Source organism: Erpetoichthys calabaricus, chromosome 17 (genome assembly GCF_900747795.2).
Source record: "Erpetoichthys calabaricus chromosome 17, fErpCal1.3, whole genome shotgun sequence".
Lineage (NCBI taxonomy): Eukaryota > Metazoa > Chordata > Cladistia > Polypteriformes > Polypteridae > Erpetoichthys > Erpetoichthys calabaricus.
The window spans coordinates 95814704-95836918 of record NC_041410.2 but is presented as its reverse complement, the minus strand read 5'-3'; the positions used below and the strand labels follow the sequence as shown (position 1 = coordinate 95836918).

At 35.5% G+C, this 22215-nt stretch overlaps 1 protein-coding gene across 9 annotated transcripts in view; it reads left to right on the top strand.

Annotated features, from left to right (window-relative positions):
• LOC114667985 (nuclear factor 1 X-type-like) overlaps positions 1 to 22215 on the top strand; it is a 283643-nt gene that overhangs the window by 219465 nt on the left and 41963 nt on the right. For 6 of the 9 annotated variants that reach the window (XM_028823550.2, XM_051920400.1, XM_028823551.2 and 3 more), the window contains exons 8-9: positions 3828 to 3902; positions 20585 to 20716. The exons of 2 other annotated variants lie outside the window; for them this stretch is intronic. In XM_028823550.2, coding sequence (XP_028679383.1) covers positions 3828 to 3902; positions 20585 to 20716 — 207 coding nt within the window. The remainder of the gene's footprint in view (positions 1 to 3827; positions 3903 to 20584; positions 20717 to 22215) is intronic. One more of the 9 variants, XM_028823553.2, reaches the window with a different exon arrangement.

The window sequence follows — 22215 nt, the reverse complement described above, 5'->3', positions numbered from 1 at the left end:
GCCAAGGAAAACTCATTCAAGGACAAGACACCATCTTGACTACTAATGTTGTGTACAAAGAAATTTTCCAATAAACCTTTACACTGTGCCACACACTTTATTGTTTCCTTTCTATATGCATCATCCACACCTTCACACTATGCTATATCTCATTCATACATCTCGCTCTTTGTCATTTCCCAACACCAGGGGTTGGCGAGCGGAGCCCCCTATAGTAATTGTTATAAAATGACACCACTTTTTACTACAAAATCTCAAAAGGATGGCAAGGTAGTAGATTATGCTACCATACTGTATGTCTAAACTTTATTTTTGTTGTACATGAAACAAAAATTTCACTGAAACAATATTGGTAAAACCTAAGAGAGTTCTTGTTCTGTAATTATTGTAAATATTTCCACACACAAGAAAGTATGATAGAAACAGAACTGTTCAGTTCACTATTTATAATTGACTATCTGCTAGTGAGGGAATATGATATAGACAAGGTTTTCAAAATTTATAATAAGTTAATTACACACAAACATTGGTATACTATTACACTCCGCCAGCACTTAACACTGCGTTTATGCCAATAAACCAATGAGTTTTGGCTTTATTTTTACTTTACTGACTTCAAAATAATAATAGTTTGGCTGATGGGGCATCTTTCAGTGAATATGAATGAATTCAAGTGTTGTTTCTTGCTCTTGTCATGGTTGCATCAGCTTTTATGATTTTTAATGATTGAATTCCCTTCTTATGTTTTGGAAACCAAAAAAAGATATTTTATGATTCATTGCCATCAGCTAATACCTTAAGAGTTGGACTTGAAATTGTAATTTTATTCATTGACACACGCATTTAATAACATGCATCTAAAAATCAGAGGTGTAACTTCCACGAGGAAAACAGAGGGCAAACTCCTCACATTTTGGGAAGTATTGTTTTTGTCTTCCACACATTCCTTCTTTGAAATGACAAAAATAATTAAAACCACAAAATGAAAGTAAGCACAATCTGTTATAAAAATCATGGTCACATTAACTTTGAGTATCTGAATGAGGAATAACACTGTACACTGGAGTGCAAAAATTAAAAAAAAGAATAATGAAAGTAATATCCAGGTATATAGTGCTATACAGAGAATGCGCGTAATGTAAGGTTACATGAACTCAGTGCATCAATCTGAACAAGCCCCTTAACAACTGCCATTGTTTAAATATATGTTTCTGAAGAATTGTTAGTTAAATCTATTTTGATTTGACGCTCATCATAAAAGAATCTTTCTTAAATAAAGCTTAGTTAATTGATATTTATGTGTATACACACACTTTCACACTCATATATACAAAATATGCAATCAGGTTTTCTACTGTAAAACACAAGGGTGCATCCTTAGCACTGTGGCCACAAAGGACTAGAGAGCACGACATTGCTGGCTCATTCTTTGATTGTGAAAAGCATTACAACATACAGTGTGTGTGTAGGCCTTTTCAATGTTGTTTGGCATGTAAAGCAATAAATTCTTTAAAGATTAATTGATATGAGTGCACAGTCACATGTATTGAATGTACTTGTGTGAATTTGTAGTAGTATTCACATATGCAGGAGATGTTGCCTCCTGAAGTTGCTAGAATGTTAAGTTGCAGTTCTCTGGCTTATTCACCAAAGGTGATTCATTGTTTGACCATGTGCAAGTCGCGTAATCAATACAATTTGTGTAAATATATGTCACTGTTAGAAATAACTAAATTGCTTATTGGAATGATGCTTCATATGCAAGACAAAATACTTAAAAACAACATAAAGATTAATTGAGATGCATCCACACTCACACACACACACACACACACTTTTATTGATCAGTGCATACATTATGCATACATGTACATAGCTTTTTAAGTATTAATGCATACAGTAGTTAGGCTGAATCATAAAGCATGATGCAGCATGCTCACCCCAACTATTGACAGTAATCCTGAGCACATTTTTCACCATAGCTGTGCTGTAGGCATAAAAAATATGTGAAACAATTATACTGGAATTGTAAAGTAATTTTATGTGATTTTGATTATTCAAGGTTTGAAATACCTTTGGATAGCATTTGAAAAGAATGTCATTTGAACATGGCAGCTCCACACAGAAGGCCCACATCCCTTAAATGAATCTGCAGCCCTTGGCAGCATGTCACGGCTTAGACATGCTTGATGTTTTCTTAATGTCTTGTATTCAGAAGGACAAACTCAGAAAAAAATGACAATTTTATATAGAAATACATCAGAAATGCGCTTTATACCTATTAAGAGGCAGACTATGCAGGTTATATTGTAAAATGTATATGTATTACTATTGCTGAGGGTCTGAAATACAATTCAGAAAATTATATTTCTATTCATTTACTCTCATTTTCTAGGACCATGGTGTTAAGAATATTTTAAAATGTTCATCATGTTGAATTAGCCTGCATAACAGTAATAACCATTAAAGTTTGTTTCTTAAAGTATTATTATTATTATTGTTATTATTATTATTCATGATGTCAGTAATTAATGTGGCATTGGATGTCTGTTATTGATATATGGTATAGATTGTTACCACCTTTGAAATTAATTGGAACTTTTTGGATTTCTTTTGGGATTTACACCCTTCACCTAAATGTGGTTGGGTTATGCTAGGAAAATCCTGAGGTCTGCCTGTAGCCTGTCTGTATAGTGTGTTAGCAGGAGATACGGGGCAGCTAAGTGTTAGAAAAGGAGAAAAGAACTACCACCACATCACTATCAAGTAGGAACAGGCGTTATGTCATTTAGCAGGATAATTTACATCATCACCTGTTTTGTTTAAAGAAATTCTGTTAATGGCCCTGATTTCTGCTTACATATTGTATGAAGGTAGAGAAAAGCCAAGCAAAATGACCCCTTTTATTGGCTAACTAAAAAGATTACAATATGCAAGCTTTCGAGGCAACTCAGGCCCCTTCTTCAGGCATTACAAGATCAAGATTACATCTTGCCTGAAGAAGGGGCCTGAGTTGCCTCGAAAGCTTGCATATTGTAATCTTTTTAGTTAGCCAATAAAAGGGGTCATTTTGCTTGGCTTTTCTCTACCTTCATAATGGCTAACACGGTACAACACCCTAGTACTACAGATATTGTATGAAGGATTCCTAAACTGTATCTCTGCACATTTGTGATGTTTACTTTAATGTAACTCAGCTGATACTTAAGGTCAGAGCCATATGGGTCTTGTCATCAAAACCTTTGTTGAACACGTCATCCAAACTGACTGTGTGGCCACTTGTGTTAGACAGGCTTCACCATAGTTATATTTACTGGTAGAGTTACATTTTTTGTTTTTTATTGTTTGTGTTTTTTTATTTGTAGCTAATGAATGAACGCTACTTTAAAAATAATAAGTGAAAAAGATGGTATTTTTGCAAATTATTTAAAAAGTCTTTCAGGAATTGTCACTTAATAAAAACGCGGAGGAGACAGGTATATTCTGGGTACAGTCTTTTCCTCACAAATATCAAACAATTGCTCAGTTTCCCAAGATTTTTCTCTGTTGTCATTAACCAAGATGAGTGATTTTCGTAGTTGATCTCATTAACCAATCAATTGCTTTGCGGGTTACTGGTTGGATAAATCATTTCAGTTCCACGTGTAGATGAAGCCAGTAACTCAGCAAAAGGATGACAGCATAAAATATGTTGAGTTACTGGCTTCCCAAACCCTTTGTGTATTTGCAACAAGTTAAAGATGTCATGTCCTGTACCCATTTTTTTGGGTGGAAGTTTTTTGTGCTCCGTAATTTTAATACTTCCCTTCTCCCCTTTGGACTTGCAGTGCAACACCATTTGGCGAATGTGCAGGAGCGGAAGATTAAACATGAAAACGATGGCATGCAGTTTCCCTATCATGGTTAGAAAATTAAATATATCATAAATGATGTCACAAGTTACATTTTGATTAAATGCACATATCACCATATGTGTTTGTCTTTTTGGTTGAATTTGCAAGTACCCACCTTTCCTTTGCTTTCAGTCTATACAATACGCTTTTAATCATCATGCTTAATGTTGCACCTCTCGGAATTTTTGATTACCAGTGTAGTAGGCTATGATTGAAATCTTCTTCAGCACCTAACTTTCTGTAATTAAACCTGAGGCCTTCCAGAAGAGCACTTGGTTAGCCTTTTTCAGTGGATTCAGCCAGTAACTCAGAAAGTTTTGAATGTCTGTGTTAGAGAACATTAAAGCCTTCAAAGGCCTCTGGGCAACACTAGGGGGCTGTAGACAGGTTGGCCTTCAGAGCTCATGAGACTGGCATTAGTCGTGTGTCTCACTGTCTGTCATTCATCCAAGTGACTCTGTGTGTGTGTGTGTGTGTGTGTGTGTGTGTGTGTGTGTTTGTGCCACAGGGTTAGCACGTGTGGATATGCACAGAGTGTTCCAAAAGGAAGTTTGCCCAAAATGGCGTAATTATTAGTTTTATATTTACTGAAAACGTTTAAGCATTTTTAAATTTATTTTTATTTAAGGTTTTCCATTATTGCTTTTTAAAGATGGTTAGTTATTAAAATTACAGTTCTCTTGTTTAGTGAATAACAATTGGTTCATTTTTATATTTGAAAATGTCTGTGTTCTTTTTCAAAGAAAATAGTTCATGTGTCTTTCTGAACTTTTGATTTAAAAGGTTTAATTGTTCTATTTGCTTCTTTTGTTGAGAACACAGTAATAAGTGAGAGAAATAATATTTTTGATTATTTCATTTATTTATTATTTAGTTTTTATTTAGTTCTTCTTAGTGAACCATTATTTCTATTATTTCATATACAAAGTATTTCTTATTTTTTGTTTATAGTAAATTTATTGAATTTGTTAATATTTTGTATGGATTGTGTGTAAACTAGACAATCAGTTTTTGAAAGGATGTAATTGTACATTTTCTTTTTGGTTAATAGCCTTAATAGTGTTTTTAGTTTATCCTTTATAGATACATTTTTTAATGTTTTAAATGTTATCTAATATCTAATTCCATTTTAATTTTCATTTTTACTAGAAAATATCTATTTCTTAAAATATATTTTTTTTTTTATTTTAGCTTTAAATATATAGTGATGTGCATTTACTCCCAATAAAAACTGAATAAAATTTTAAGTCTTTAATTTCATACAATAAAGATATTAGCTTTCTGGTAATTTAAGTCAAAAATATCTTCCAACTCTAGCTAGTCATGTAATTCATAACAATTGTTGAACAGTGATTGTTTTTGTTTTGGGTTTTTTTTTTTGTGTATGTTTTTATAGACAATGCAAAGTTATTTTATTTTACCTTGTTTATGAAGCATTCAGTTTTTGTCATTACCTTAAAGTGATGTATATTTTCTTATATTCTCTCAATTTATTTTCAAAACTGCTTAATCGTGGCAGAACTAAACCTGTTATGTTCACCTCAGCAGGGTGGCCTGCATTTAGCCATTGTTGCAGCCCCAGAGATTCTTGTTTCTGCACACCCTTAATGACTCTGGGGAAATGTCCCTGAACAATCCCAGATATTAATTCACTTGCTGTAGAATGTTGTCTTTTTCCCTATTAAAATGTGAAATATTCATTATATCACTCAGAAATAGGTCTATGTCTGTATAGTGTGTTAGCAGGAGATGGAGGGCAGCTAAATGTTAGGAAAGGAGAATAGAAGTGCCACCGCATCACTATCAAGTAAGGACAGGCTTTGTATAACTTAGCAGGCTAATTTACACCATCATATATCTTGTTTAAAGAAATTCTGTTAGTGGCCCTGATTTCTCAATTCAAATTGTATGAAGGGTTCCCAAACTGTATCTCTGCACATTTGTGATATTTACTACAATGCAACTCAGAGAATGAAGTCTGCTGAGAGCTAAGGTTGTGGCCATATTGGTCTTGTCATCAAAACCTTTGTTGAACACGTCATCCAAACGGCCTGCGCAATCACTCATCTTAGACAGGCGTCACCGTAGTTAGATTCGCTGAAAGAGTTCAATTTTTTGTTTTTTGTATTTTTTTAAATTTGTAGCTAATGCATGAGGGCTACTTTTAAAATAATCAGTGAAAATAATCTAATTTTGTTGCAAAATATTTATAAAGTCTTATTAAAAAATTGTCACTTAATAAAATAATGCATGAGGGCTACTTTAAAAATAATCAGTGGAAATAATCTAATTTTGTTGCAAAATATTTATAAAGTCTTATTAAAATATTGTCAATAAAAATAAAGAGGAGACAGGTATATTGTAGTCTTTTCCTCACAAATAGCAAACAATTGCTATCTCTATTAAGAATTATCACTTGATAGGTCAATGTTGGGTGGGTTATCGCTCCTCAGATCTTTTATAAAATAATTTTTTAATGTTTTTATTAAATGCATTTTAAAACAGGTTATGTTTTTCTATGATATTCTGTGACATATCAAATACCTGAATTTTGTTTTTTATTGTAAATGAGAATTTGTTAATAGCTTGTTTGTAAATTTTGAATAATTTATTTATTTTTATGTTCAAAATAATACATTTTTTGTTTTTTTATTGAAAAATATTTACTATTTCAATCTTTTAGTTATTTAGTATAATTGTCTAATTTTGTTTCTTTTTAAATGTATTTAATCAGTTTTTGTTATATTAATTTGTTCATTTTTCATTTTTTTAATGTACAGTTTTCAAATTTGTATTGAAATAATTTAACAATTCACTTTTTCTTTCTTTCACAGAGCCATAAATATATCTACAGTATATGTGTTGTCATTTAGCAAAAAGCATTGTTTGAGTTATCCTAGTTAATGTAACTTTTGGAACACTCTGTACCCACAGTGTGATTGATTGTGAAATTAATATTTCTTACAATAATTAAAACATTATACAAGCTTTTTCTAGTATTTTCAGACAATTTCAGTTAAATTTCAAAAAGCTTAGTGTGAATGGTGTAACATCAAATTGTTTGCTAAATTATTAGAAACTCAAAACCTTGAATGATGTTTGGTTTTACTTTTAAAACATCTCTGAAAGAGCTGAAATAGATAGTAAGTTGTATTTCCAATTAAAGTTAAACAAACACTGTGTCATTATAAAACAAGCCATTTGGGCTATGGACAAACTAGGTAAAGTAATTTCCATGCTGAAAAGAAATAAAAAATATTTGAGACATCACTTTTTGGTTATATAGCCATGTTCAGGTTTGTTTGACACATTTAATTTTGTGTCACTGATATGTTAAGAAAAAGGGAAAAGAAGAGCATTCGGCTAATGAAGGCCATGTTATGGTGTTAGATGGACTGCAAACATGTATATCTTTAGCATATGTATACTTTAAAGTCAGCCTGTATTTTATCTCCTGAAATGTATTTATCCTGAAGGATGTGCATTTATATATGATAATGAATTTCACACTTTATTTGAACTGTGTTTCTATGTAAATCCGTCTCATAGTGTGCTTGCGTAAAGAGAGAAGGAGCAAAACGACAGTGAATAAATTAGTGCATCAGTCTTGTAAAATGGAAATGACTGATTGTCCCTAAATATATGGCATTATCATAGAAAAATGATAGTTTGTGCTAAATACATTACAGAGCTGTATGCCTCCTAATCATATTTGTATAACTGTTCAGTTACATGTTTTGTTACAAATTAATTGGTGCCTGTTCAAGCATAGGGTATGCAAGGCAGCAAAGAAATCCCTGTCTGTCTCAGCACATGCTATGATTTCATTCACATAAAGCATCGTATAGCAATAGCTACGACATACCAACAACAACAACAACAACAACATTTATTTATATAGCACATTTTCATACAAAAAGTAGCTCAAAGTGCTTTACATAATGAAGAAAAGAAAAATAAAAGACAAAGTAAGAAATTAAAATAAGACAACATTAGTTAACATAGAAAGGAGTAAGGTCCGATGGCCAGGGTGGACAGAAAAAACAAAAAAAAAAACTCCAGAAGGCTGGAGAAAAAAATAAAATCTGCAGGGGTTCCAGGCCACGAGACCACCCAGTCCCCTCTGGGCATTCTACGTAACATAAATGAAATAGTCCTCTTTGTAGTTCGGGTTCTCACAGAGTTACTTGATGCTGATGGTCATACAGACTTCTGGCTTTCAATCCATCCATCATTGTTGGAACATCATAGTGCTTTGGGTAGATGGTGGTGGCACACGCCACCACCAACAGGACACCGGAAAAGGAAACAGAAGAGAGAGTAGGGGTTAATACAGATTTTGAATGAATAGTTATTATAATGAATTGGATATACAGAGTATCAGGATTAAATTACAGTGAAGTTATGAGAAGGCCATGTTAAAGTAATGTGTTTTCAGTAGTTTTTTAAAGTGCTCCACTGTATTAGCCTGGCGAATTCCTACTGGCAGGCTATTCCAGATTTTAGGTGCATAACAGCAGAAAGCCGCCTCACCACTTCTTTTAAGTTTTGCTCTTTGAATTCTAAGGAGACACTCAGTTGAGGATCTGAGGTTGCGATTTGGAATATAAGACGTCAGACATTCCGGTATATAAGCCGGGGCGAGATTATTTAAAGCTTTATAAACCATAAGCAGAATTTTAAAGTCAATCCTGAATGACACAGGTAACCAGTGTAGTGACATCAAAACTGGAGAAATGTGTTCGGATTTTCTTTTCCTGGTAAGGATTGTAGCAGCTGCATTCTGCACTAGTTGCAAACGATTGATGTCTTTTTTGGGTAGTCCTGAGAGGAGTGCGTTACAGTAATCTAGCCGACTGAAAACAAACACATGAACTAATTTCTCTGCATCTTTCAATGATATGAGGTCTAACTTTTGCTATGTTTCTTAGGTGAAAAAATGCTGTCCTAGTGATCTGATTAATATGCGATTTAAAATTCAGATTACAATCAACGGTTACCCCTAAGCTTTTTACCTCCGTTTTGACTTTTAATCCTAATGCATCCAGTTTATTTCTAATAGCCTCATTGTATCCATTATTGCCAATCACTAAGATTTCATTTTTCTCTTCATTTAATTTGAGAAAGTTACTATTCATCCATTCGGAGATACCAAGGTCTAAGAAGATTCTGATACACAGCATGTATAGTTCAAAAGCACTGGCCAAAAAGTTAAAGGCATCCAGGAAGTTATGGGTCTTAAGTGCAGAAGAAGCATGGTTCCTAATTCAAGGAAGCAGTTAAAACCTTGGACAAAAAATAATTTTATTAAGCACCTTTTATAATGAACAGTCATCCAATAAACTCAAATCAATACAGTACAATAGAGTACTGTTCCACTGGTGTTCACTCAGGTTGTGTGAATTTTTCAGTGTCATACAGAGACTTAGAAGTTTACTTTTATAGAATCTGTAAGATGTCATGCATAAGGATGCAGCCAGGCAACTTGTGTAGCAAACACATATCCCTCTATTAACAGTAACAAGGAGCTTATTGCATATGTTAGCTTGACTTTATGCGTTAAAATAAGAGCTATGGTATTACACCTACTTTAAAACAGAGGGGTGCTAATCTGATACAAATAACAGTAAAATGCAGACTCTGTATTGGCGAGCTCCCCGTTCCCCCTATGCACCTCAAAGATACTCGTTCAAACGCTGCACTGTCTCATTCTGTCATCCTGAGCAAGTCACTTACCGTTGTACCCAACTTGCCAAAAGTCAAGTGGTATTGTTCACACCATAAAATCACACAATTACTCCTAACCGTGAAAAACGAACATAATCTGGTAGTGCTCAAGTTACTGAAACATTGAAACAATTACAGTTTCCTTCATATTAACTTAAAGATGTGTTCATATTAGAAAGTTGCTTTGTAAAATAACAAGGACCACTTCCATTTTGACTCCGAATTAGTCACATAACCTGCCATTTTTTAAAATGTGGAAACAAATATATTGTACCGGTAGTGACACTTAAAATTATTTTCACTACAGATACAGTAACTTTCATGGTGAAGACTGACACAGATTTACTTAAGTATTGGTGTAAATTTAAATAAACTTTTTACAGTAACCAGTTTCTTTAGATCACCACAGATTCATTCTACACTGTTGGTAAGAGCTGACTTCCCATGTGACTACTAAACTTCCAAAAGCTAGCTCTCAGTTGTCAACAGTGACATGCAGCGTGGCTTCCTAGTGACTAAAGTGTTGGACTGTAAAGCACCAGGTAATTTTGTGTGAGTCACTCTACATGCTTTGTGTCAGATATAGGAATATGGAATAAATTCTGCCTGTAAAAGGCCTAGGATGGTGTTCATAATATAAAGTAATACATAACACTAAATAAGACATTCAGAGTCACTAACTTATTGACATGTTCAAACAAGTCAGTTCTAATGGCACGATTAATATAATTTTTGTTTTCATATTTAATACTCTTCTTTATTTAACCATGCCTTTATCTAAGGGGACTTACAAAAATAGGCCATTATATGTAAAATTTCAGTGACTGCAAAGTACAAAGTTTGCAAATAACAGAAAACAAAATTCAAAGTAAAGCTCAAGGCATGCAGTACTAAATGAAGTCCTAATACTAGACGCAAGACTAGAACTTAAAAAGTCAATGCTGGTTGATGATTGATTGGTTCAGTATAACAGCAGATATCTGGTGAGTACAGTAGATAGTCGATGCATTCCCAAGATGCTTTGTACCTTCTTAGTGCCTAGGAATATTGCTTTCTGTGTAATCTAACATCAAAACATGGCTTAATCCTTATCAGTGATTTGAGACATGTCTTCAGTTGAAGATATACAGAAAAAATGTGTAGCTATTATTAAGTGCCTTAGAATGACTTTCACTATAAAATATATAAAATCATATTGATTTAAATCTTGATCACTGATGACTTAAGACAAGTTGTTCAAACATATAGGGTTTCAACAGTAGAAAAACAGAAACAATCATACAATATCCAATAAATAAAGTGCCTTGTGATGGTGAACTCCATGAAAGGTCAAACATTTAATAAAGATAGAAAAGAATAGTACAGTACATTAAGTAATTACACTGAATAAACCTTTACTAGTGTAAAAGATGAGTTTGTATCTGATTTGCTAAAATATGCAATTATGGTTTAATTTGGGACAGTGTCCCAGAGGAAGATGAATGCTCACAGTGTCTGTACTTTGACTTGATAACAATCATGCTTGACAAGCCAGTTTTACACACTCATGTTGACTAAAATGGGAGAACAGTTTTCAGAGAAATCCTTGTGATCTATAGCACTATATCTGCTTTCACTTTTATCAAAAAGGAAACAAGTGTCAAAAACTGTCCTCGTCCTTCGTCGTCTGCCAGTTCCTATAGTTTACCCTCCATAGTCAGAGTTAAGTCATCTTTAAGGGAGATAAATGAATTTCAGCTCCATCCAGTTCCTTTCCATGCATCTCCTTGTCCCAGTAAATAAAACTCAAAATGTTTTGACAAATTCAAGTGTTCAGTGAAAACACTTCATACAGATTTATATTAATTTCTTCACCTTTTTCGGTGATGACTGTTGCTAATTTGCAAAACATGTAATAACTATGTCTTGACATTCAAGTTTTCCTAGCCTCCAGTTTTCATTTTTTGTCAGTTGATCTTACAGTATCTGCCATAGTAAAGCAAGAAGCCATCCTTCCCTTCATGACGATGTTCAGTTTGTTGAAAATGAAAAAGATAACAGCGAAATACTCCAACCAGGCTGTTAAGTCCATATTTGTGAAAATTGTGACCAGTTTGATTTTTGCCTTCAAAAACTGGCTAAGCTCATACTATACAGTAACTAGCTATTCTTGACCGAATGTTCCCTATTGCTGACCAACATTCATTGGCATGCAATAAGAGCTGTATTGAACGTAATATAATGCAATGAAACATCCTGAAGTTTACTCATTCTTCTTTATATGGTTCACATTTCTTGTGACATTGTAGAACACACTACTTCTAGTGAGATTTTTGTTGCAAGACTTTCCTATTTAAGAAGGAATTTGTTCTGTTACAGACTGGTGCAAGCACCATAATCTGGGTAACAATTCAGAAATGTCACCCAGCGCCATTCGAACATACATGTGCAAAGAATTTGAAATCCAGCTCACTTTTTTGGCAGGGCAGTCATTGAAAGTTCTAAAGAACAAGTTATTTTGTTGTTAATAAAGGACAGTAAAAGAACTCTGCCTCAAATCATCATTGTGTTTAAAGGCAACATATACCATCACATTCTCCATTTTTGCAACATTTACACATTCATCTACCTACAAAGAAATGTATTATTCTAATTTTAGTATGGGCTGACCTTCCGTTTTATTAGCCAGATTTTAAATTCATCAAGCAGAGCCACCTTCTTTGCCACTAACATTTCCTTTAGATGTCTTCAGAGTAGCCTTTTACCAGGTTCTCACCAATTTTGCCTGGTTTATTAGCATCAACAATTCAAAGTTTCAAATCTGTTACTGATTTAAATGAACGTGTTTTATTTCAAAGGACCCCTTAAGCTTTAAAGTCATTTCTTTATATTTGTTTGCAAATGAATCTTGGATTTCGAGGGTTTCATTGCATCATAAGTCAATATATATCAATAAATAGTGTATATTACATATGTAACATATTGTAGTTACTGAATTCCTCCATAATTCATGGCAACAAAAGCAAATTGAATATATGGGAATCATATTTTCATGAAGCTGTCTTGAATTTTTGTTTGCATTTGTAAATCTACATTTTTATTCTCATCAAGGTTATTAATTTGCTTGATATCCGGTGTATGAGAGGTATATATAATACACCTATTAAAAGAGCTATTAAAGTCAGTAAGTGCAGAAGCACAGCAGTGTTAAGTTTTGTTGCATTGAGAATAATGGAGAGTATTTTCCACGTAGTCTGGCAATGACTTGAGAGTGAGGATGAGATCTTTTATACAGGTGCTTCAGTGGGTGTGGGAGAGTGTAGAGATGGGAAGAGTCAGTCCACGGTAAGGGAATGTAAGGGAAGAGGGCGGAGTGGTGGCTCTGAGGCTAAGGATCTGCGCTGGTATCCCGAAGGTTGCCGGTTCGAATCCCCGTCACTGCCAAAAGAGATCCTACTCTGCTGGGCCCTTGAGCAAGACCCTTAACCTGTAATTGCTCCAAGGGCGCTGTACAATGGCTGACCCTGCGCTCTGACCCCAAGGGGTATGCGAAAACTACCAAATTCCTAATACAAGAAATTGTATAAGGCGAAATAAAGAACAAAAAAAAATGTAATCTGGGCAAATGACATCTGGGTATGAAGGGAGTAGGCAGGTGATTTCCATGGCTTCTCTTCATATCCCACTCTGTACACACTTAAGTATAGCTGAATCAGGCACAGCTGAAGAAACATACCTTTTAATAATGTGTATTGAATCGTGCTTTACGAACTGCATATTAAGGATAAATATAAGTCCAAAAGGACTTATAATCAGGTTTGGGTGTAGAGGCAAAGTAGAAATAATTTGAGGAAAACCAAGCAGCTCAGAATGATTGTTTGATTCGTTGCTTATGTCCAAAGTCTAGTAATACTAGTAGCTGTAGTAGAAAGAGTAGTAGTGTTGTCACATGTAAATTTAGAAATGTGCCAAAGAATAAACACTCAGAGATTCAAATGATGCCCCAGTTATGTCACTGCCAACGTCACTGGTCTTTCTAATACCATATTCTTAAGAACAGCTAAATAATTTAAAATAAATAAAAATGACTGTGACTCCTAAACAACCAAACAGTTATCATAATAAATCATCTTATAATATTTTCATGATAATGGTTTCTGTGCAGTTTGGCTATTTCATCTGTAAGCAAGAATGGACAGTTGTTCAGTGAATTAAGAAAAAAGAAATAATGTCCTCATTCGTTATTGACATGTTAGTAATCAAAACTGTAGCAGTATTCATTACAGGTTGTGTGAAAATACGGAAACTTAATAATTAGTAATTACTCCTCTTAGGAAAGGATGAAGAATAAGTATAAGATGAGAAGTGTAATGTATTTTGGCTATATTATTGTTATTATCTTGTTGCTCTTTTTTTTAATGGTGCTATTTTATTTCAGTCAATTTGGCACAGATTGGCACTCAGTGGTGCACAGACTGGTGCTGGTTTACAGACCACCACTTTGAGTTGCGCCAACTTACACGGTTCTGTTGTGTGACCCTGAACAAGTTGTTAAATGTGTACATGAATTTCATGTTTAGAATTGTACTGTATCTGCATACTGCTTTGGGAGAGTATTCTTTATATTAAGATACTCTAATAAATGGTGTACTTGCTACTGTATATGCTCAAAGCCAGCAAATGCAGTGTTCACTAAGGCAAAATGACATAAATCCTATAGGCGGTCTTTTCTAGCTCTAGCTTATTGTCAGATATCATTGGTTGTGAAAAGGTTCTTGCCGTCTTGGGGGAGAGAGCTCTCTGCTCAGCTGTTCTCCATAAATATGCGGTATCATTTCTGTATGTGTAACAACAAATAAATGTGTGCATATCTTCCCTTGCTACCTCATTAAGTAAAACGGGTCTATTAACGGCAGTGACTAACAGATGCCATTGGAGTTGATAACTCAGAACTTAGGATAGACCTAACACAGTCAAACAGTTTGCTTTATAATTTTTTCAGACTCACCAGGCAATAAGGAGAGAGTGCTTATGTCTATTTCCAAGTGTGTGTTTGAGTGGTATCAGCATAGCTGAAGTGATTTTAAGTCTACCCTATGGCATAGTACTTCTTTGTGACTGTTGCTACACAGAAAAAAAAAGTTCACAGAATCTATGTATTGATGGGTGCTACACTTCCTAAAAGAGGCCACACTGGTAATGAACAGATGAAGACAAAGTGGGGGTATCATATATCAGTTTATCTGAATCTTACTGGCCAGAGCATCCAGTGTTTGCTGGCTGATTTCCACTATGTGCAAATGAAGTAAAAGTTGGATTTTACTCAAAAAGGGAGAACCTACAAAAACTTACAAACTAACCAACATAATTAGTGAATGTGTAGATTGCGAATCTCTGGAGTGGCACTTTAACCATTTCTCATTGTGATCCAAATGACACAAGTCCATGCTCGAATTGTGTACACCCACCCCGTGTATATTCTTGAGGACAGAAATCCTTTTGCCTCACTGTCCATCTTGGCATAATACTGTTGAGTACTGTAAAGTGTACAAGAAATTATGCTCATGTTATCACTAATATATTGAGAATAGCACAGCCAAAATAAGTTCTGTCAGTGTCATTGTGATCATTGTCGTTGTCTGGTTAGGATGGGAGGATTGTGTGTAAAATGCCCCTTGACCTGCAGTGTCCGTGACAGGGTTTCAGAAGTGCATAACGTGATCTGTAATGTTTAGTGTAGTATGCATAAGATTCAACATGCTATACAAATGAGTCATATGAACTGCAGTGCATAGTACAATTCATGAATACATTTCAGTTTTATTGTATAGCACCACCAGCAAAATCATATGCAAGTACAATTTGGTGTGAGCAAAACTTAGTTTGTCTAAACAAGTAGAGCAGTCCCTGGAAAATCAGCCAATTCTGCAAGGCTGTCTCTCTATCTGTTACTGAAATTGAAGGGACTTCATTCATTAAATGGCTCCAAAGCTGATGGGGGTAAAGTTCAACAAGGTGAGTTAGTGTAATTTTTATTATTTGTTTCTCCTTTGGAAATTGAAGCTATCCATCCATCCATCCATTGTCTACCGCTTATCCGAGGTCGGGTCGCGGAGGCAGCAGCTTGAGCAGAGATGCCCAGACTTCCCTCTCCCCGGCCACTTCTTCTAGCTCTTCCAGGAGAATCCCAAGGCGTTCCCAGGCCAGTCGAGAGACATAGTCCCTCCAGCGTGTCCTGGGTCTTCCCCGGGGCCTCCTCCCGGTTGGACGTGCCCGGAACACCTCACCAGGGAGGCGTCCAGGAGGCATCCTGATCAGATGCCCGAGCCACCTCATCTGACTCCTCTCGATGCGGAGGAGCAGCGGCTCTACTCTGAGCTTCTCACCCTATCTTTAAGGGAAAGCCCAGACACCTTGCGGAGGAAACTCATTTCAGCCGCCTGTATTTGCGATCTCGTTCTTTCGGTCACTACCCATAGCTCATGACCATAGGTGAGGGTAGGAACATAGATCGACTGGTAAATTGAGAGCTTCGCCTTGCGGCTCAGCTCCTTTTTCACCACGACAGACCGATGCAACGCCCGCATTACATATTTAAATATGAAATGGATGAGCTTCTAAAACAAACTATTAAAAATATTAATGTTTGTGTTTTTCTTTAAATATCACCTACATTAAAAAAATAAATTATTAGAACTGTTCTAGACTAGCATCCAGTCCAGAATTGGTTTCTGCCTTGTGTCAAAGCTGCCAAGGCGTAGGCTCTTTCTATTCATGCCACTGAACTAGACAGAGTGGTAGTGGAAAAATAATTGATAAATTAAATAATTTTCTTTGCACCCTCTAGTATTCTCATTAATGAACTCTTAACACTCTGAAGTCACATATCTCACCCCACCCAAGTGTGACCCCACATTCTAAGAGATACCCAGAAAACTAATCTTGATTTATTCTAAAATGTATTAATAGATAAAGTGTCTACATTTTGTTGGGTGGGTTATTTTAATTTTGGCACATATTCCAAAGGTATGGCCATGGAACTACAGCAAAACCAGGCAAGTGGAACTGTTTGCTTTCAAACTAATTCCATGACATTGGGAATAACAAGCAACATTTTATTGGGTAGTCAACACTGCTACCTCAAAGCCTCAGGGCCCAGGTTTGACTCCCAGCTTATTTGTATTATGGATGTTGAACTCTTGTTTCTAGGGCTTTTGCCCAAAAGATATGTGCTCAGTTAAATGGTAACGCTAAATTAACCAGGTGTCAATACGTGTGTGTGTGTGTGTGTGTGTGTGTGTGTGTGTGCGTGTGTGCGTGTGTGCGTGTGTGTGTGTGTGTGAGAGAGAGAATGTGTGCCAGTAATTAACTGATATCACAGCCCTGATTGGTTCTTGACGTGTGTGTGATGCTACTAGGATGTGCTGTGACTCTCTGCAATCCTGTATTACACTAAAACAGTTAAGAAAATGAAGAGATAGATGACAAAAAATAAATAAGTAGTTTATCACTACTGATGCAGGACTACATGGAGTACACTTTCGCATAAATATAAGAATTGCTTATTATGGATGTTTCAGAGGTGAAGTCTGTTTGTGTCAGTTTTGAAAGGCATAATTAGAGAGACACTTCATCGTACAGAATAGACCTAAGTGTTCTCTCCATGAAGTAATACATTAGTATGATCGACTGCAGTAATGGATACTATTTAGAATTCTACCAAGGTGAGCACACCTGTCCTTCATATGGTACATTTATAATGTAGCACAATTGAAGATGTGAGTTCCAAAATCTGCTAATTACACGTTTTGGTAAAATTTAGTGAACACGTGATTGTGACTTTTCATGCAGTTGGTCATGCGCCGAAAATATGTTTGAGCTTCAAAACCTGCTAATTGCAACAGTGTAGTGCTATAGTTTTAGGGATTTAGTTTCAAAATCTGCTAAGTACGGACCCAGATTTTCCTATTTATCTCCAAAATTTATCTTTTGTACTTAGCTGATTTTGGAACTGAGCTCTTCAATTTCTGAAGTGCTTACTCATACACTTCCAATACTTTCGGCTCTCAGAGAGATGTAAGCCTACCACTTTGTAATTTTAAAGTCAACTTCTGTAATCACACTGATAGGTCGATATCAACCTGTAGTATGGCTGATCTGAAGACATGGACACATTAGGTTGATGGGTTTTTTTGAAAACTTCAGTGTTTAAATATTTCTGAATGACTTAAATGAAACACATGAAATCACTTGTTAGGCATAAAACTTATTTTGCTTTATGTAGTATTCCTGTGTCCTATATAAAGTGCCTTTGCACAGTATGTGAAAGGGTCTATGTAAAATAAGGATTTGCTGATTGAATGATAATTCAATAATTCATCATGGTTAGCAGAAAGGAGTTTGAGAACGTGGTGTTTTCCTCTTTGGTGACTACATGTACAGATAATACTGACCATAGTAGTGACATAATCAATGCAGTCCCCTTTATATGAACTAATATCCCCTATTATATCGATGATCTTCAAAGTGTAGGTTATTGCAGATGAGCATTACTTAACTTGGTTAAACATAATCTTGTCAGAACACTTAATGGAGTTAGATAGCCAAATAGAAAAGTTGCCTATTTGCATTTTAGATAACATAAAATAGGTATTCCCACTCATTTATCAATGTTCAGTATACCTCATATACTTTTGAAAGAGTACACAATGAAAATCTGCAACAGACTATTGCATTTGTCAGTTCTTAGTATCCATAACCTGTTTATTTTATTTATGGCTTGCCTTTAAAACTACAGATCTTAATTCTTATTTTCCAAAATACAGTATATTACTGGGCAGCACAGCAGCTTACCCTGCTCCTAAGACGTGTATTCATTTTTAGTCAGTTGTCTGTGTGGAATTTGTACACAGTCATCATTCTTGTAAGGATTATCTTAAGATATTCTGGTCTCTTCCCACCTCCCAAGCCCATGCATATTAGTTTGACTGCTGACTCTAAACTGGCCTTGTGTAAATAAGTGATTTATTCAGGTTAGGTTTTTGCCTTGCACCTAGTAATGCTAGGATATGATGCAGCACCTTGTTATCCAGGTACAGGAAATGGATGCTTGAATGTGTAGATAAATATAATAATAGTTAGTAGAGATGAGGCTAAGGGATGTGATCATTGAAACTTGTGGGAGAATGTCCACAGCTTTTTAGCATTGAAGAGACTAATGAAACAATACATTTTTGGTAGCATAATGTAAATAAGATGCAAAATTTGTTTTCCCTTTGATTTCTTGACTGGAGAGCTACGCCCCATTTCCTACTTTTATAACAGTGAAATTTCATTGTAACGTGAGGGTCCTGCCAGGTTATCAAGCATACCTCATATGTATTTCTGTTTCTGATTTTGTCTGTGCCACCATTTTGTGTATTCATCTTGTGTGGTTCCTCATGCAGTACAGTGATGTTGTAAAGTGAAACCTTTTGATTTGGATTTCTTGCTTCCTTTTTTTATTATTTTGACAAACTGTCTCCAGTACAGCAGCATACTAAAAAAAGAGACTTATGTGCCTGTTCAGACAAGTTTTCAGTTTTAGATTTTGTATATTTGTATATGTTGCTGTCAGAATAATTTGAACACATGAGTTTCAGCAACTGTAATCAATAGTTTAACCCTTGCATTGTTGTGCAATTGCGACAATTTTTATAAAACAGAACTTTTCCCCTGGAGAGTGACATTCTATCAGTTTCTCCGTTTCCACTTCTTTAGCCTTCAGCCTTATTACCTTTACAGCTTTTCCTCAGCTTAATGTCAGATTATTTCTCTCTTTTCACTCTCACTCCTTCATCATCTGATCCCTTCAGTCTTGAATTCTCCTTCTCTGATAATCTGATCCAATCACGCCGATTGTCTTTTTAGCTGAATCTGTCAATCTCACCATCTTTTTGTCTGATCTCATTAGTACAATCATTTGTGCATCTGATCATTGCAATATTCCTCACATCTGATTCATTCAAGTCCCCCCTTCAATATCATTGCCATCTTCACCACTTCAATATTATGTACCATCAGTGTCACCATCTTGATAGTTACATTAGTCTCATGGCATTTACCTCATTAAATGCTTCATGTTATTATCTGATCACATAGTCTATAAGTTTTTGATAGGTATCTTGAGGCTCATGTTTAAGTTATACAGTATACTGGAGATGAGTCCATCTTCTCCTCTGTCCACTTTAGGGAAACGGTATTGTGATCAATTATTTTACTGATGTGCAGAGCTGGTGGTTTAAGACACCTTTTGACCAGCTTCTTCCCTATTCTACTAAAAACATGCCTAAGTCACTCTGTATTGTTGACTTCTTACACTGCTCAGTTTAAACATTAAGAAGCAAATAACACTTTAAGTGTCTTTTTAAAGAGATTCCTCTGCGGGTCTCCAGCAGATCTCCAAAAAGATGAAAGCCTGTCTATACTGCTTCACCTGTCACTGTATATCCACTTATATAGGTGGCACATAGAACTTTAGGAGTTGGTACAAGTATATGTTGCCATTACTCAGTGCATTTTCATTTTGACACTTTTGTGACCTCTAGTAGGGACCTTATCATAGATTTAATTATTGTTTGATATCTGCACTGGACCAAAAGCTACACTTAACCAGTATTACCCTATTTAAATGAAAAAGTGTTCCAATTATTCTGACATTTCCAAATACATTTGATACAGATATTGTCAAAAGTTTCTGTTTGTGAGCAAACAAATGTATTTTTTTGTTTTCATTGGCTGTCAACATAGTCTTTTTGCATGTGTGAGTATCTTCTAGTTTAAACCCTCTGACTTCCCCGTTCCCTTGACGTTCTGTGTGTATGTGCATACATACAGTGTACATGTACATGCTTGTCACGTTATCAAATACAAGACTTTACTGCTCACAGGCCAATGTCAATAAAAATGTAATAAATCGTTTGCCATTTGTTGATCATTCTTGCCAGGACTGTCATCGCCTGGTTCTCTTAAGAAGCCGGGAAAGTTCGATTTTGGCAGCGCCCTGTCCCCACAGACGAGGTCGGCGCGTATGGCTTTCACCCACCATCCGCTGCCAGTCCTAGCAGGAGTGAGACCAGGTGAGATACCAGCCCATAACCATTTGGGGAGGGGGAGGGTTGGGGCAGATGTCCCTCATCTATCATGGCATCACACAATGGCACCTGTCATTTTTATTTATTTTATTTTTTTTTTACGTTGGCAGGTGCTTTGCCTGTCCAGCACACTTCTGAGCGATACCTTCTGCGTGTGCACTGTGTTCTTGGCACTTGCGGTTATCTTTAGAAAAGTAATGTTTTAAGGAGAGTGGATAGTAAAAGTACTAGAACCTTGAATTACATACAGTACACAGAAAGCAGAGCAACACCCCAGTAGAACTAGTAAACTGGTAAGATGAATTTCCCTAAGCAGCATAAGCCTATATAAAATGACAATTAATACAAAGTTTAAATAACAAAAACCTAAATGTTTACTAGTTTTCACAACCATAGTAACCGCTTATGAGTTATTATTAACATATTGATCATGTAGAAGATTAAGTAATAGTTAAAAAATGTTAACATAATTAAAAGTCAAAAGTGAGTTTTAGTTAATATGATTATATTATTATAAACTCTTATTCATTCCCATATTTCTCCTGACCCATTTTAAATAGTTAACAAGTATATTGAAAATACTGGACTAAATGTTATTTAATATCATGTTACTACATTATAATATATAATATATATCATAATTTCCAAAATAATTCCAACTCCTAATGTCTATTATATTAACAGTATATTAGTATATCATGAGATGATAGGTGGGCCACATTGTGGCTCAGTTGTAAGCTTTGCTCTGCTTGTGTGGAGTCTGTATGTTTTACCGATGTCTGTGTGGGCTTTTCTCGGGCTTCTTCAGTTTAGATAGATAGATACTTTATTAATCCCAATGGGAAATTCACATTCTCCAGCAGCAGCATACTGATACAATAAATAATATTAAATTAAAGAATGATAATAATGCAGGTGAAAAACAGACAATAACTATGTATAATGTTAAATGTTAACGTTTACCCCCCCCGGGTGGAATTGAAGAGTCGCATAGTTTGGGGGAGGAACGATCTCCTCAGTCTGTCAGTGGAGCAGGACAGTGACAGCAGTTTGTCGCTGAAGCTGCTCTTCTTCTGGAGATGATACTATTAAGAGGATGCAGTGGATTCTCCATAATTGATAGGAGCCTGCTGAGCGCCCTTCGCTCTGCCACAGATGTTAAACTGTCCAGCTCCATGCCAACAATAGAGCTTGCCTTCCTCACCAGTTTGTCCAGGCGTGAGGCGTCTTTCTTCTTAATGCTGCCTCCCCAGCACACCACTGCGTAGAAGAGGGCGCTCACCACAACTGTCTGATAGAACATCTGCAGCATCTTATTGCAGATGTTGAAGGACGCCAGCCTTCTAAGGTAGTATAACCTTAGTAGTATAAAAGTTTACCCCCATATCTCAAAGACTTATAAATTAGATTAATTGAAACTCAAAATTACCAGATATGAGCAAGTGTGAAAGTATGCAATGAGTGTGTTCTGGGTTGAACTTGTG